Here is a 17,319-nt window from a genome sequence, read left to right as displayed (position 1 = left end):
CACATCAGGCTCCTTGCTCAGCGGGGAGCCTGCTTCTCCCGTCTGCCACTCCCCTTGCTTGTTCTTTCTCTCTTCCTCTCTCTCTCTGTCAAATAAATAAATAAAATCTTTAAAAAAAAAGAAAAGAAAAAGAAAACTTCCTAGGTGATTCATATATAGCTGACACATGGGCAGCCATTGGGCACTATTAGACTAGACTGCTTCAGGCTTTCATCTAAACAACCAAAGCCCAGCTCATTCAACCTCCTTGGGGAAAAAAAAAATCTTTTTTAAGATTTCTTTGTCAGAGAGAGCACGCCCAAGCAGGGGGAGCTGTAGGCAGAGGGAGAAGCAGGCACCCCACTGAGCAAAGAGCCAGACATGGTACATGATCCCAGGACCCTGGGATCATGACCTGAGCTGAAGGCAGACACTTAACCGACTGAGCCACCCAGCCATCCCTCCTTAAAAAAATTTTTCTAAACTCCTTACTTCTAGGCTTGGGAATTTGGGGGTTTTTTTTTTAACTTTGTTTTTCATTTTTTAGGGTTTTTTTAAGAAATTACTAGTTTACTTTTTTTATTTTATATTTTATTTTATTTTATTTTATTTTATTTTATTTTATTTTATTTTATTTGTCAGAGAGCACAAGCAGGGGGAGCAGCAAGCAGAGGGAGAAGCAAGCTCCCCGCTGAGCAAGGAGCCCAATGCAGGACTCAATCCCAGGACCCTGGGATCATGACCTGAGCTGAAGGCAGAGGCTTAACCAACTGAGAGACCCCGGTGTCCCTCTAGTTTACTTTTGTATCCAGTAACTGAAAGACCAACTTTTCCAAAACAACAATTCTGTAAAAAAATGTTGAGATTAGTACTGCAAATCACATATCTGATAAGGGATTTGTATACAGAATATATAAAGAACCGGTACAAATCAATAATACGAAGACAACCTGATTAATAACTGGGAAAAGGGTCTGAATAGGCATTTCTCCAGAAAAGACATACGAATGGCCAATAAGCACTTGAAAAGTTGCTAACAGCAGGGAAATGCAAATCAAAACCACAATGAGAATCCTTTCATACCCACTAGGACAGGTATAAGCAAAAAGAGAAGATAACCAGGGTTATCAAGGATGTGGAGAAGTTGGGAACTCATACACTGCTCATAAGAATGTAAAATGGTGCAGCTGTTTTGGAAAGCAGTCTGGCAATTCCTCAAAAGTTTGAACAGTTACTGACCCAGCAATTCTACTCCTATGTAAATACTGAAGATAAAACATAAGTCCACACAATAGTATGTGAGTGTTTATAGCACTGCTATTCACAATAGCCAAAATCGGGAAACAACACAAATGTCCAGTCAAGCGGTGAATGAATAAACAAAATGGGGACTAGCCCAACAATGGAATATTAACCAGCAATAAAAAAGAATGAAGTACTATTATACGCTCCAACATGGATGAACCTTGAAAACAGTAGAAGACAAAATATGTGATGAGAATGTCACATATCAATCTGAGCTGGATGTTCTTGTGACACGAACTCACATATGATTCTATTTTTATGCAATGTCAAGAACAAGCAACTCCATAGAAGCACCGAGTAGATTAGTAGTTCTCAGGGGCTTAGAGAAAGCAGGAGTGGAGAGTGACTACTCATGGTTACAGAGTTTTGGGAAGAGTGATAGCAGTGTTCTGAAATTAGGTAGACTGCAAAACTCTGAATATACTAAAAACCACTGTACTGGACACTTTAAAAGAGTGAATTTGGGGGCACCTGGGTGGCTGAGTTGGTTAAGCATCCGACTCTTGATTTTGGCTCAGGTTATGATCTCAGGGTCTTAGGATGGAGCCCCACATGGGGCGCCCCCCTTAGTCCTTCCCCCCAGCTCACTATTTCTGTTTCTCTCCCTCTAAAATAAATAAATCTTTTTTATTTTTTTAAAGATTTTATTTATTTATTATTAGAGAGAGAAAGAACAAGTGGGAGGAGGGGCAGAGGGAGAAGTATTTTCCCCATGGAGTAGGGAGCCCGGACACAGGACCTTGGGATCATGACCTGAGTCGAAAGCAGATGCTTAACTGACTGAGCCACTCAGGTGCCCCAATAAATCTTTTTTTAAAAATTAAAAAGGGTGAATTTTATGGTAAAATGCATAAAGCCCAAAGAAATTACTTATGTTTCAAAAATTTGCAAATAGCTCAGCTATCCTTCAATGAGTGATTAGTTACACAAACTGGTATACACATACTGTGGAGTGGAATGCTACTCAGTAATAAAACATACGTGTTAATACACAACAACTTGGATGTGTCTCTAGGCTGAGACACAGAAAGCCAATCCTGAGTACAGACTGTTCCGTTCCATTTATATAACTTTTTAAAAAAAATTTTTTTAAAGATTTTATTTATTTATCTGACAAGAGAGAAAGACAGCCAGCAAGAGAGGGAACACAAGCAGGGTGAGTGGGAGAGGAAGAAGCAGCCTCCCAGCAGAGGAGCCCGATGCGGGGCTCGATCCCAGGACCCTGGGATCACGCCCTGAGCCAAAGGCAGATGCTTAACGACTGAGCCACCCAGGCGCCCCTATATAACTTTTTTTAAGATTTTTATTTATTTGAGAGAGAGAGTACAAGCAGGGGAGAGGGGCAGAAGGAGAAGGAGAAGCAGACTCCCTGCTGAGCAGGGAACCTGATGCAGGGCTTGATCCCAGGACCCTGGGATCAGGACCCGAGCCAAAGGCAGACACTTGACCAACTGAGCCACCCAGGCACCCCTTATGTAACATTTTTGAAACGACAAACTTTTAGAAATAGAGAACAGATTAGTGGTTGCTGGTGTTATGGAAGGGGTGGCCTTGCTGGAGGGAGGTGAGTATGGTTAAAAAGAGCAACAGGAGGGAACCTTGTGATGGAAATGTTCACTACCTTGAATGTGCTGTGGATGTATATAAACCCTACCCATGTGATTAAATTGTATAGAACTAAATACACACCTAAACGTGACTATACATATAACTGAGGAAATCTGAATATGATCAATGTCAACATTCTGGTTGTTATATTGTATTGCAGTTTTGCAAATAGTCACCATTGAGGGAAACGGTAAAGGGTACACAGGAGCTCCTCGTATTATTTCTTATAACTGCACATGAATCTACAGTGATCTCAATAAAAATCTCAGTTAAAAAAGATGACAGGTTTCTATGGCATTCCCTGTGTTCCCTCATCAGTGAGGACCTTTGATGTGTGGACAGATAGGTGTAGTGGAGAGCATCTTCTAATACAGACCGAGGACATTGGAATGCCAAAGATTATGGGACAGCTTGCAAGTGTCACAGAGCCAGGAACAGAAGCCAGGGCTCTGGACATCCATTCCTTCATTCAGCTGTTTATTTACATGAGTAACTAGATGCCCCAGAAACTTTTAGAATCTAGGCCCTGGGCCCCTGGGTGGCTCAGTCGTTCAGCATCTCCCTTCCATTGGGGTCATGATCCCCATGTCCTCGGATCAATCCCTGAGACAGGCTCCCTGCTCAGCGGAAAGCCTGTTTCTCCCTCTTCCACTCCCCCTGCTTGTGTTCCCTCTCTCACACTCTCTCTCTCTGTGTCAAGTAAATAAATAAAATCTTAAAAAAAAAAAAAAATCTAGGCCCTGGGTTATGGCCATCAACAATACTCAGACCAGTCCTCTGGTAGGAAAGACTGCATAGTTCAAGGAGGTAAACGTGTCCCTCGCTGTCCTGGGTGAAAGAAACCACGGGGTCACTAGTCGTGGACCTGAAGGCAAGGAGGGAGACAAAGGAGGATAAGGAGGCCAAATAGGCTTGCCTGCTTCATGGGACTGGCAAAGACACCAAAGACACCTTGCTCTTCCTAGGAGGAAGGAGGAGTGTTTGGCTTGGCCGAGAGACCAGGATTAAAACTAACAGGATAAGCATGGTGAGCTGAGCGCCGAGAGGGTCAATGTTGTGGGGTTGAGGATTCAGGGAGCTGCTGCCATCCAAGACTAAAGCCTGCGGAAAACTACAACTCCCAGCGTCTCCCGCGGCCCGCTGGAGCCCAGGCGGTCATATGACCGCGGCTCACGTGTCCCTGCAGCCGGCTCTGGTGTGAAGCACCGTAGGTAGGTGGCAGGAGGTGGGGGCTGTGGAGGGTGGAAGCGTTAAGGCCGGTCCGGGGCCCCCCGCTGCGGCAGAGTCCTGCCCGCTCCCTGCAGAGCTCCGAAGCCCGGCATCCTCGGCCCCCCGCCCAGCCTCAGTTAGGCCGGCTTTGCCGCGCCGTAGCCCCGACTGTCTCCACCTGGTGCTAGGCCCGGATCGAGTCCCGTGCGCCTCCCTAGCTTACCTCACAGCAGCCCTCTAGCCTTGCTTGGGGCCTGGGAATCCTCTTCTCTGCTCCGGGTGCGCCCAGGCCCACTTCCCAGTGCAGCCCACCCTGCGCCTTTCTGGGATCCAGCTCCAGGCTGGACTGGGAACCCCCTCCGATTGGAATGGGAGGGGGCCCACGGCAGTGGTTACAGCTCTGGCCTGAGCCGGTGGACATCAGGCTTCTAGTTCTGGTTCTGCCAACTACCTACTGTGACATTGCTCTAGGCTTTTCTCTTCCCTGGGCCTGTTCCCCTGACTGATCTGGTGCTCCGTTCTGTGAGTTAGCGTCAGAGCTGCTCACTTCCCCCCACTCCGCTGACCAGCACAGAACCAGCTCAAACTCTTCTCTCTGCTGACAGCCGATTTTAGGTGAAGTTTTGAGAAAGAAGAAATTGGGGACGGAGAGGAAAGTGAGGAAAATCAGATCCCAGCTCCTTGGGGAGAAAGAGCTGTAAGAAAACATCCTCCACCCGCAGCGGTCAGGTGGAGATAGCAGGTAAGCTGGGGGTTGTGGAGCTGAGGACCTGTGAGGGAGAGGAGCTGAGAGATCTTGGACTGCGTCCGAGACCGCTGTGTCCGAGACGCAAGCAGGGTGGAAGAGGAGGTCTCACAGCTCTGCGAGTGCTGACTTCGCACGGCTCTCTCTGGAGCTATGCCAGCAAGCTGGGAGCCCCAAACTCTGCCTCCACTCCTCACAGCTTTGATTCTTTGCTGAGTTACCAGTTGGCTAACAGTTGCATAAGAGGAAGCCCTGTGGCATCTGACTGATCTTTCTGGACTTGGAGCCAGCAAAGAGATTTCCTCTGGAACTGGGTCCCTTGGTTGCATGCTTGGTGACGGTTGCCTGAGAGCACCCACATTCTTCCTTTAACCTCTCAGGAGTGTACAATTCCTACCTTTGTTCAGCCATCACCAGAAGGAGAAATGAGAAGCATCTGACTACCTTGGGGGTCTCGTTAGCCATTCTAACGCCCCCCCCCCCCAGTGTACTGAGGGCATCAGAGAGATGCCTCTCTGATGGGCAATGGTTAGGTCAGTCTCTCGGGAGAAGACTGAGAATTAGCCTTGAATTTTGAAGGGTTTGAAAGCTATGAAGAATTTAGACTCAGGGCCAGAGGGAGGTATGTGGGACTGTAATACATTGAAATATCCCCCGTTCTAAGTGAGGGCTGCCCTTGCAACCCTGTGGTGTAGAAATAGGCTAGGAAGCCAGGTAGATTTAGATCCAAATCCTGTTCTCCCTCTTGCTAATGTATAATCCTGGGTCGGTGATATGATCTCTCTGAACTTTATGACCACTGTGGTAAGGACTGAGATAAGATATGTCCGTGATACTCCTGCCCAACGTGGAGCCTCTCTGTAGTGCCGATGTGTTAGTACTCCTCTGTTTTATGTCTGTCTTATTGATCCTGAGGGTCTGTAAGCCTGAGGCAAGCAAGATCTGCGTCGGATGTATTTCTGTCTCTGCCACCCTATGCTGTGGTACCCAAGGCAGTATTCTGTACAGAGGCTCACCTGGGTTTGAATCTCAGCCCTCTGACCTTCAGAATGTTGTTGCAGCCTTCTGTGCCCATCTCAGGATAACAGTAGTACATGTCTCTCCCATCTAGGTTGAGAGGAGCCGGAGCTCACAGGCCTCCTGGGATAGTAGTCCCAAACAGGCCGGTGCTCCCCTCCAGCTGAAGGTGTTCATCAGCTGCCCAGGGGATGTGATTGTGAGCTGAATCTGCAGACCCCGCGGGAAGAGGGCTCCCGGGGCCATGGCCCAGGTCAGCATCAACAGTGACCTCGGCGAGTGGGGCTCGAGCACGGACTCCGGGGAGCGGGCCCGTCTGCTGCAGAGTCCCTGTGTGGACACAGCCCCCAAGAGCGAAGGGGAGGCCTCTCCTGAGGGTCTGGGCACAGGCACCACTTCCACCATCGGGGCCATCTTCATCGTCGTCAACGCCTGCCTAGGAGCGGGGCTGCTCAACTTCCCCGCGGCCTTCAGCACTGCGGGGGGCGTGGCAGCCGGCGTGGCGCTGCAGATGGTGAGTGTGTGGCCACTAGGGCGGAGATGCGGTTCAGGTGCTGGGTCTGGGCTCTTTACCTCAGAAGAAACGTTTTGCGTTCAGGATAGTACGTGACACATGCGACCACTGTCCCCACCCTCACACTTGGCAGACATTACTAATCTATTCCAGCATTCTTCCCTCGGAGCCCAGAGGAGGCTTCAGAAGGCTTCCCAGCAATCAGGGAAGTTTGTACATCAACTGCATAATTAATGATTTTGTAGTTTATGTCTGAAAAGTGGGCCCTTATCTTTTAGAACTACATGCTGAATTATTTACTGGTGAAATAATTTGATGGCCTGTATTTCCTTCCAAATAATCCAGACTGGGAGGGAGAATATCGGAAACAAGATGGGCCACGAATTATTTTTTGAAGTCAAGTGATGGGTGAATGGGGTTCATGATACCATTCTGTCTACTCTTGTGTATGTTTGAAATTTTCCACAAAACGTCTTCTGTTTTGAGAGAAAAACCTCAACTCGAGGTGCCTCATTCAGGCACCACTTCCACCATCGGGGCCATCTTCATCGTCGTCAGCGCCTGCCTAGGAGCGGGGCTGCTCAACTTCCCCACAGCCTCCAGCAATCTGGTGAAGCTGCCAACAAGATGAGACTCATTTACCAGACTGGCTTCGGGCATTGGCCTAGTAAATGCTGGGCAAGACCAGGCCGCCCTTTGGTGCCAGGCCTTCCCCACACTGTCTGGCTCTGTCCTGCCTGCAGGGCATGCTGGTCTTCATCATCAGCGGCCTTGTCATCCTGGCCTATTGCTCCCAGGCCAGCAACGAGAGGACCTACCAGGAGGTGGTGTGGGCCGTGTGCGGCAAGCTGACGGGAGTGCTTTGTGAGGTGACCATTGCCGTCTACACCTTCGGCACCTGCATCGCCTTCCTCATCATCATCGGGGACCAACAAGACAAGAGTGAGGCTCCCCTTCAAGACCTACTTTGTCCCTCCCCCTCAGCCCTGGGGATCCCCGGGGGGAGGGAACGGGCATGAACACCTGCCCAGGGCCTAGCCTGGGTCCGGCATTCTTCTGCGAATCCTCCCTCCTCAGTTACGCTGATGGAGGCCCTGAGGCTCACCAGAGAAGGAGGGCCGCAGCCTGCAGGAGCCTCGCGTAACATTCCCTCCTTCCTTCCTGTGCAGTTATAGCTGTGATGGCCAAGGAGCCTGAGGGGGCCAGCGGCAGCCCCTGGTACACAGACCGAAAATTCACCATCAGCCTCACTGCCTTCCTCTTCATCCTGCCCCTATCCATCCCCAGAGAGATCGGCTTCCAGAAATACGCCAGGTTCGGAGGCCCCACCCCAGCCCAGGCCAGATGGAATCACAGGCAGCTAGAGACCCAGGCGCTGCTGGAGAAGCCCTCTCCTTCTGGGGCAGCAAGAGTGGGCAAAGCAGGGTGGACAGGGCTTGCAAGGCTTCCAGCCTAAGGATTCCTTTGGTGTCAGCAACAAGGAAGACAGTGGCCCTTTGCATCAGTGAGAGACTCAGCTCCAAATGTCCTTGTCAAAGAAGGGACAGGTGATAATCAGGAATGTGAAGGCAGCTTCCTGGCCGGGGCTGTGGTTTTCCTGGGGAGAGTGGATTTTGGATCATTTTGGAATTGTCAAGCCTGGCCCCGTGTTCCTTGCAGCTTGGTATGAAGGGAGCGGACTGGCTTCCTGACTCAGGGTCTGAAAAGCTGTATGATTCTGAGCTCTTTCCTGCGACCCGTAATTGACAGGGTCTCACTCAGCCGTCTCCATGTCCCTTTTCATGTTGACATCCCAGTATTTGAATCTTCAGCCCTTTTACCTTCGGCATCCCCTGGTTCTCAAGGGCTCTGCTCGCAGCTGTCACCGAGCGGGGGCTGCACTGAGGGAAATAACAGATGTGCTTTGAAGCCCAGACCTCTGAGCCATGGAGCTGAACCAGTGCCTCTCCTAATGATCAGAAATGTCAGTTTGGCCCCCTCTTGGGGTCTGACTCCCTCCAAGCTGTGACCAGTTTCTCTAAAACTTACTTGTTTTTTAAGTTTATTTAATTTCTACACCCAGTGTGAGGCTCAAATTCATGACTCCAGGATCCAGAGTCGCATGCTCTTCTGACTGAGCCAGCCAGGCGCCCCTCTAAAACTTATTTCTTATGCATTTTTTTTTAAATCTTTGTGTGGAATAGTCTCCCAGTTCATTCAGTAGACACTGTGGTCACTAGAGCTGAAGGTGGATACTCCCTGGGGTGGAATCAGGAGGGCAGCTGGGGCTGGGGAAGAGTAAGTCCAATCTTTTCTTTCTGGCAGCTTCTTGAGCGTCGTGGGCACCTGGTACGTCACTGCCATCATTATCATCAAATATATCTGGCCAGATAAAGAGATGACCCCAGGGGACATCCTGACCAGGTTGGTAAGAACCCCTGGGGGAAGCCACCACTTAGGCCCCAGCAGGTGCTGGGTCAGACATTAAAGGCCACACAGGTGCCCTTCTCAAGGCTCATTAGCTCACCAGAGCTTGACCTATCAGTCATTGTAGGAAGGAGGCAGGAAGTCCTTATCTCTTCTTATTGGAGGGAAGAGCGAGAACCAGAGACCGGGGAACTTTGCCACCAGTACCCAACAGATGAGCCATCATGAGACGAGGCCTCTGGTTATGGAGACTACCAGGGTGGGTTTGCACATTTTTGCCACTTGCGCTCATCTGTAATTTCTGTATCTTCCTATATGAGGACGAATCTGTTTTGTCATTAAAAAAAAAAAAGTTTCCTGTTTTTGAAAGAGAAAGAAAAGAAAGCAAAAGCCCCAGTGCAGGAGCCAGAAAGTCAGGATTTTGGTCCCAGGAGGGTCTTCCAGAGCCTTGGTTTACTGACCTGTGAAATGGAGACGTGCCCTCTCCCTGTCTCCAGAGTTAGGGGCTTGAATGTGTAGAATAGTGGTGGGAGAGGGTCATGGTGGGCTGAGTGAAGAGGAAGGGCTTGGGGGTGGTCGGTGGCTCTGTGGGGTACACGGGCAGCAGATTCTTGTGTGTTTGTCCACAGGCCAGCTTCCTGGGTGGCCGTGTTCAATGCTATGCCCACCATCTGCTTCGGATTTCAGGTGCCGGTTGCAAGGTTCCTGTCGTCCTCTCAGCTCGCTCCCCACCCCGGGCTGGAACCCACGTACAGGGAGGATGGGGACATCCTGGGAGGAAAGACAGAGCCAGGGCCCTAGGACTTGTCCCTTGTCCCCATGTCTTTTGTCCCCAAAGTACCATCCTCTGGAAACGGGGGAAGGGGTCATTTCCCCCCGTAACTGTGACCTTCACCCTAACAGTGCCACGTGAGCAGCGTGCCCGTCTTCAACAGCATGCGGCGGCCCAAGGTGAAGACGTGGGGTGGGGTGGTGACAGCCGCCATGGTCATCGCCCTCGCTGTCTACATGGGCACAGGTGAGTGCACCCCGCCGAGGGCTGGGCTTGGAGTGCTCCCAATTTCCCTCTTCGTCTCCAAGTCCTCTAGCCCAGCTCTCCTGGGGACAGCCCTGCACTCCCAGCATATCAAACGCTTCTGTAGGCATTGGCTTGAACCTGGGCTGCCTTGGGCTTCCTCCCGTCCAAATGAGAGAGCTGTATTTATCCATTCGTTCAGCAGGTCTCAGTCAGTGCCTAGTAAGTGCCAGGAACTGTTCCCAGCATGGGGGATGCCGTGAAGACCGACAGCCATGGTCCTGCTCTCGTGGAATTGACAGTCTAGCCAGAGAGAGTCACAGAGTAAATCAGGAATCAGTAAGGCATTCCAGACAGTGACGAATGCCACCATGACAGTCAAACAGGGAAGGTGTGAATGGGACTGGGAGAGGTGAGGACAGCCGCCATGGTTCACAGAAAGGGGGTGGTTCACAGGAGGCTCCTCTCTGAGGGGGTGGCATCTGGGGGGACCCCAGCGATGAGAAGGAGCCAGAATCTGAAGGGCTGGGAGAAGAGCTTTCCAGACAGAGAGGCAGAAAATGCCAGGCCCCTGAGGCAGGGGCAGAAAGGTCTAGAGTGGAATGAGTTGGAGATGGGTGGTAGGCAATGAGGCCAAACAGGGAACAGATAGGACCTATTGGGCCTGCGGATGGTTGGGAGCCAGAGAGGAAGCATTTCAAGCAGGGGCATGTCTGGGCAAAAAATGGCTATGGGCGCCCCGTGGGGAATGGATGATGGAGCAGGACCGGAAGACCAGGAAGACCAGGTCCTGTGATTCCTTCCACAGGTGTTACGGGGCCAGCACTATTCTCCCCCTGAAGACAAAGCCAGGAACAAGAGAGGCAAATAGGCAGAGTCCCTGTCCTCCTGGGGCTGGTGTTCTGGCTGGGGAGACACACAGTAAACAAGTGTTCAAAAAACAGAGAGGAGTGCTCTGAGGAGAACAGAGCAGGGTGACGTGAGCGAGCGCCCGGGGGGTAGTGGTTATTGTGGGTGGGCAGGGTGGACGCGTTCTCTGAGGAGCGGACATCTGAGCTGCGGCCTGAATGGTGAGGGGATGGGGATGTGAAGGGCTGGGCAGACAGAAAGTTCGTGCAGACGCTCTGACACAGAAATGTGCTGGGTGAGCTCAAGATGACAAAGGTGGCAGTGGGGATAGGATGGGAGAAGTCAGGGGGAAGGCCTTGGGTCCCAGCCCGACACCCTCTCAGCCTCCAGAGCTGCTCCAGCGCCCTCCCTGTCTGATGTTGCCCCCAGGAATAAACGGTCCATCCCCTTACCCTCCCAAGATCGCCCCTGCCCAGCCCTCTTGTCCCTGTCCTCAGGCATCTGTGGCTTCCTGACCTTTGGAGCTGCCGTGGACCCTGACGTGCTCCTGTCCTACCCTTCCGAGGACATGGCTGTGGCCGTTGCCCGCGCCTTCATCATCCTGAGCGTGCTCACCTCCTACCCCATCCTGCACTTCTGTGGGCGGTGAGCCCCCTCCCTATCCCATGGGAGTGCTACCTCCCCCCCCCAGGCTCCTCCCTTTTTGAAAGCCCTTTGAACATGGTCTTTTGACCTTCTGTGAGTCCTCTAAGAAGCTGTAGTCCAGATTCTTTCCTGAACACCTAGCCCTGTAGGTACCCAAGGAGAATAACAGTATCAGTTCCCAGGGGGTGAGCACAGCCTGGGCCAGGCCAAGCTAAGCGTGTCACATCCACCATCCCGTCCAGTGTCCAGTCCCCATGGCAACCACAGGAGGAGTACTGCTAGGCCCATTTCCCAGAATGGGAGACAGACTCAGAGCTTAGGGCCTTACCCCCCCCCCCCCCCCCCCGTCTACCTACTCAGAGGTCTGGCTCCGGGAACTGGAGCGGGGGCCTCTGAGCTACTGTCTTTGTGGGCAGGGCGGTGGTCGAAGGCCTGTGGCTGCGCTACCAGGGGATGCCGGTGGAGGAGGACGTGGGGCGGGAGCGGCGGCGGCGCGTGCTGCAGACCCTCGTCTGGTTCCTGCTCACCCTGCTGCTGGCGCTCTTCATCCCTGACATCGGCAAGGTCATCTCGGTCATTGGAGGCCTGGCCGCCTGCTTCATCTTTGTCTTCCCAGGTGGGGACCCCCAGCACCCCCGCAGCACTGGCTCCCAGGGTCTTCGGGCTCAGCTCCTCCCTTGCTGTCCTGCGGGTGTTTATCAACCATCCCCCTCAGGCTCTGTGCTAACCCCTGCCCCTCCTGAAAAGAAGGTACAGATGGTATCTCCACTTTGATGATGAGGAGATGGGAGGAAGTTAACAGACTCAGCTATTGAGTAGCAGCTTTTCTGACCCAGGTCTGCCTGGGTGCACAGCCTGCACTCTTAACTTCGTTCACACATCTGTTGCTGCCTGACGGTGAGGGCTCGGGCCTGTTCTGCCCATGATAGCGCAGAGGGTGATGGAGTCTGGTGGCAGCACCCCGATGCAGAGGTCGGGAGACTTCAGACACGAGTCTGCTGCCAGATCCCCGGGGAACTGGGCCCATGTGCCCACGAGTTCTGCCTGTACCCAGCTTATTCCTCCCGGGAGACCAGCTTGAAAGCCCTTGCCATGTTGCTTGGAGCAGTGGCGGCTCACACTGGCTCAGAAGGACACTGGGAAGGGTCCTGGGTGAGGTGGGGGCTGCTGCTGAATCACCTTCCGCTGCCACCTCGTGAGCTCTGAGGCTCACGTGCAGCTCAGGGGGGTGCCTGTCACCAGGGGGGTGCCTGTCAGGTGCTGGCCTCCCGCTGTGTGTGGCGTAGGGGCGGAGACGCAGTATCTGGAAGAGTACACACAGGCCTTTCTCCACTCACCGCCACGACCTCTTGGTAAAGGGGGAGGGTGGGCCTGAGTGAAGGAGACCACCTGAGCTCTGGGGGCCACCTCTTCTCTTCCAGGGCTGTGCCTCATTCAAGCCAAACTCTCTGAGATGGAAGAAGTCAAGCCGGCCAGGTAAGGCAGGACACCCCGCCGGTCATGTCACGGAAGTGCTGGATGAGGGATGGTCTGGTGGGGGCATGAGGGGCTAAAAACAGGGATCAAGAGACTTGTGTACTTGAAAAACATAGGAGTTGTCTAACTCCCTTTTTAAATGGGTGGTACGTGCTGGTTGTAACAGCTCCAATGCTACTGAAGGACTTCACAGAAAAACGCGGAAGGCCCTCTTGCCCCTGCAGCCCACTCCCCACCAGTCCCTCCTCCTGAGAGAGCTCTGTGTGCATGAAGCATGTATGTGTATGCACTATGTGTATGCACAAGCCTGTGAGGCTCTGTGTCTAGTTTGGGCTTCCCAAAAATGGCTTCATGCCAGACGTTTCTACAGCTTGCTTGCTTTCACTTAACCATGTGTCTTGGAGATCTCTATGTCAGCACAAGAAGATCCGTCCACTTCTTCCCTTTTTTGAGGGCTGCAGAGTGTTCTCTCTTATGAATGCATGAATACTCTTATACATGGACATCTTGGCACACCTGTTTTGAGGATCTTGATAGGATCAATTCTTAGAAGGAAATTGCTGGATCATGGGACATGCTCGTTTTTACTTTTGCACATGGGTTCAAATTTCCCTCTAGAAACAGTACCAGTCAGAGTCCTAGTAACAGAAAGTGAGAGTGTCCCCCTCTCCACAGCCCTGCCAGTACTGTATGGAACAGCCTTTTAAATTTCTGTTAGTTTGATAGATGAAAAACATGACATTGTTTTAATATCCACGTTTCTTTGAATAGTACAGAGTTTGTTGAAAACAGGTTGCAAGCTTTTTTTAAAAAAATTGTGTGAGTAATATTCATTATAGAAAACTTTAAAAATATAAGTCTAAAGAAGAAAATTAAAATCACCCTTAATCTCAATACCCTGTTGTACTCTCTTAATGCCCTGTTGCTATTTTTGATACGTAGATTTGCAGATGTCTGCTTTTTTGTGTGTGTGAATGGAGTGGATCACACTCCATGTGAACTGCTTTTTCTTGAACATGTTTCCATCAGGACACATGCATTCTAATCCTGGTTCTGCCCTTGGCTTGTTGTGACCAGTCAGTGAATCCCATTAGGTCTTGATCTCCTGGCCCATGGTCTAGGGATCATACACCTGGCCCCATATACCTTTGTATGAAAAGTCATTTAGAAGTAGGACGTGCTCTACCCACGGGCGAAGTGGTATAAGTAATTACAATAATTAACTGATACATACATTTATATAAAGTCTGCAAAGTCAAGGGTGGGTTGACTGATGAGGCCCCTCTCTCCCTCTGCCCTACAGCTGGTGGGCGCTGGTCAGTTATGGTGTCCTCTTGGTCACCCTGGGAGCCTTCATCTTCGGCCAGACCACAGCCAACGCCATCTTTGTGGATCTCTTGGCATAACCACTGCCTCCCAGGCAACACATGGCCTTTGCCACTGGACCCAGGAACCCATCCCTTCGAGCTGTGGGGCCACCCTGAGTCCAGCATCATTCCCCTTTACTGATGGGATGACGTCAGGACATCCTTTTGCAGGGACAGTTCTGGAGTGAAATCAGTCCTCACACCTCTGGACAGCTCAAACCCGGCTCCCCTCCTGCTCTCCAGTCCCAGCAGGGTGAGGATGGGGGGAGGAGGTCTTGTGTCACGGAAGAACCATCCCTGTCCTCCAACTCTCCCTTCTCCATGCCTGAAGAACATGGGTGAAGGGGGTCGGAACACCTCCAAAAAAAAGAACCCAGCCTGATTCTCCTTTGGAGAAGGAGTGCGGGCAAAGGGCCACCGCCATCCTCCACAGAGCAGCCTGTCCCGAGCAGGAGCTGCGCTCACTACCCCGGGACTCAGCCCCTGCTCCAGATTATCAGCCGCTTGGCCCGCAGTGGCTTCTCTGGGATCTGGCAACTTCCAAAGGTAGCACAAAAGTCATACAGATGCACAGAGGTAGATTGAGTCATGTCTTGTCCACCCCATCCTGGGGCCTCTTTCCCCAAACCTGAGGGTCCAGGCATCCCTATCTTCCTCCATCGCCAGACATCATCAAGTCTAATGTTTACAAATGGTGCCAGCCCGGCTCCGAACCAGAGGCCGGGGCCGCGCCGTGCTGCCACGGTGCTGTGAGTCCTCCTCAGTTAGCTTTTCCCTTGGCAGGATGTCTGCTTTTCTCTCTCTGATTTCAGGTGGGCCCCTCGTTTCAGAGGCACAGGGCGGGTGATAGAGAAGGCTGGGAACCTTCCAAACCCATTCAGGCTGGGCTAGTCAGGGTCAAGGTGAGCCTCTCTGATACCTTCTCTTTCAATGACTGCTTCTCTTCTGCCTGCCCTCCAGTCACTTCTTCCCTGTCAGCCCTAGCGGGATAGCCCACAGAGAAGAAGAGTGGCTGCGTTGTCACTGACTAGGCAACATTCGAGTGTAGTCACGCCAGTCTGGAAGTATCCCTTCCAGTCCAGATCTTGTCTGCTCCCTCCCTGCGTGGTTTCTTCACCCCCTACCCCATTTTTCTAGCTCAGTCTCTCCTGCTCATGTAAGCCTAGGGGTAGTAGGGGGTGTGCCAAACCTCTTGTCAGTTTCCGCCACTCCAGGGATCCACCAGGCCTGGCCTCAGCGGCCTGTCAGTCACACTGAGGTCACAAATGGATTGTGCCCCAGGTGGGGTGAGGAGGGACACTCTCCTGGTCTGCATTCCCATTTTTCCCTCTTTGGCTCTTCACTTTGACCAGTCCCAGGCATTGAATCGGGCTTCCTCCACCTGGAACTCCCAGCATTTCCTCGGCCCCTCCTGTCCTAAACCTCTGTAGCAAGGGTGAGCGGGGGACCCCCACACAGCAGCCCACCACTCAGGGCGATGAGATCACAGAAGCAGAGGCTGGCTGGCAGCCAGATAGGCTTCTGCTCAGTTCCCAGACGGGATGACCACCTTTCCTCCCATCCCCCCACCCTGAGCCCCTGAGCCAGACCCACACTGCTGTTTTCTCTCAGCCCCTGCACGGCCCCAGGCCCTTCCAGCGCCCATCCCTGCCAAGGTTAGGACGGTCCAGTCAGCAGGGCTACATAGGCTCCTGATGTTGGATTTCAGCCGAGGGATGGGGGATGTGAGGGGAGTCATCACACAGAAGGAAAAGGAGCTGGAATCTGGCCACCTGGCCTAACCTCAGGAGCCCCTGCCCTGCCCCCCCCGCCAGGGTATTTTACCGTTTCCTTTCTACTTGCGCACATTCGTACCAGGGAGGATGGTTTAATAAAAACAGGCTGTGCCGCTGAGCTGTGTGGCCTCCGTCTGGTGCTGGGGCAGAGTCCAGGCCGCTGACAGGACGGAGATAGGCTGGGAGGGGAGGGTCGTGGCAAGGACTTTTGGCCTTATCGACTTTGACCCCTTTCTCAGGCAGGAGTACTACCATGCTCCCTTTACCAAGATGAGAACGTGCAAGTGGTTCTTGATGCCTCCCCTTGGTTCCTCATCCCATCAGCCCTTCCCTGCCAACCTGGGGATTTGCCCCGGTCTCCTGTCTCGCTGCCTCTGCCTTGGCTCAAGTCCACCTCGTGTCTTCCCCACACCCTATGGCTTCAGACCGGCCTGTCTGCTGCATGTCTTGCTGACTTCACGCTGACCTCACGTTCTGGGATGAGCTTCAAACTCCTGAACTACCACCCTCATCCCTTCAGAGACATGTGTTGAGCAGGCCTTGGCTGTCCTGGTTGTGGAGCTAAGCACCACTCAGGGCTGGCAGGAAGATACTCAGCAAAACAGACAGTAGCTCCACTCTCGGGCTACTGGGTAAGACTGATGCTGAGCAAGTGGTCACACAAGCACACACTTGCAAGTTGTGGTATGTGCCAAGAAGAGAATATATAGAATGTTCTCTTTGGGAGGGCCTCAAGCATGTCTGGAGAGTCAGGAAAGTCTTCCTGGAGGAAGTGACATTTAAGCTGGCCCCTGAATGATGAGTAGGAATAAACAAAATGAAGAGAGGTGGGGAAACCTTTCCAGGCCATGGGAATGCATGCGCAGAAGCCCTGTGGGGAAGAATTTGGTGTTTGGTACTTGGTATTTGAAGAACTGAAAAGTGGCTATTGTCTGTGGAGTATCACCCAGGTGTGGGAGAGCAGCAGGGATGAGACTTGCCCATAGGGTAAAGTCTAACCAGCTCATCTTCCACCACGCTCCCTTTCCCTCCTGGTGGGAGTGGGGGCTCTCCAGGGAGAGAATACTTCTGAAGTGGCCTAGAACTTTTGAAGGGCTTGGAGGGGTGAGACAGCTTTGGGCCACGCTTCCCACGGGACTCTGGAGACCAGAGCTTGAAGCTTGTTCTCACTTTCTCTGAGTGAACAGAAAGAAGGAAGGGTTACACCCGTGCTAAGGCAAACAGCCGTGAATACCATTCATTCATTACACTTAAGACATTCCCTGTTTTGTTCATCATGCTTGTAAGCACTTGGTCATATATCCCCTGTTACACTGTAATCTCCATGGGGGCAAGGGCATATCTCCTGTTCAAAAACAAAATTCAGGGGCGCCTGGGTGGCTCAGTCAGTTAAGTGTCCCACGTGATTT

At 52.1% G+C, this 17,319-nt stretch overlaps 1 protein-coding gene across 4 annotated transcripts in view; it reads left to right on the top strand.

Annotated features, from left to right (window-relative positions):
• Positions 1-4,032: 4,032 nt before the first annotated feature.
• The window catches only part of SLC38A7 (solute carrier family 38 member 7), a 34,362-nt gene continuing 21,075 nt past the window's right edge, over positions 4,033-17,319 (top strand). For 2 of the 4 annotated variants that reach the window (XR_008960135.1, XM_044382424.3), the window contains exons 1-11: positions 4,033-4,103; positions 4,707-4,843; positions 5,958-6,377; positions 7,121-7,319; positions 7,547-7,691; positions 8,682-8,780; positions 9,413-9,470; positions 9,687-9,801; positions 11,145-11,292; positions 11,709-11,908; positions 12,714-12,768. Coding sequence is in view for 3 of the 4 variants with exons in the window: in XM_044382424.3 (XP_044238359.1) it covers positions 6,108-6,377; positions 7,121-7,319; positions 7,547-7,691; positions 8,682-8,780; positions 9,413-9,470; positions 9,687-9,801; positions 11,145-11,292; positions 11,709-11,908; positions 12,714-12,768 (1,289 nt within the window). In the remaining variant the exon portion in view is untranslated. Of the gene's footprint in view, positions 4,104-4,706; positions 4,844-5,957; positions 6,378-7,120; positions 7,320-7,546; positions 7,692-8,681; positions 8,781-9,412; positions 9,471-9,686; positions 9,802-11,144; positions 11,293-11,708; positions 11,909-12,713; positions 12,769-14,071; positions 16,029-17,319 lie in introns of those variants that run through there. The other 2 variants (XM_044382423.3, XM_026494898.4) reach the window with 2 other exon arrangements.

This window comes from Ursus arctos, unplaced genomic scaffold (assembly GCF_023065955.2).
Source record: "Ursus arctos isolate Adak ecotype North America unplaced genomic scaffold, UrsArc2.0 scaffold_19, whole genome shotgun sequence".
In the NCBI taxonomy this organism is placed as follows: domain Eukaryota; kingdom Metazoa; phylum Chordata; class Mammalia; order Carnivora; family Ursidae; genus Ursus; species Ursus arctos.
This window is presented reverse-complemented; position numbering and strand designations above follow the sequence as displayed.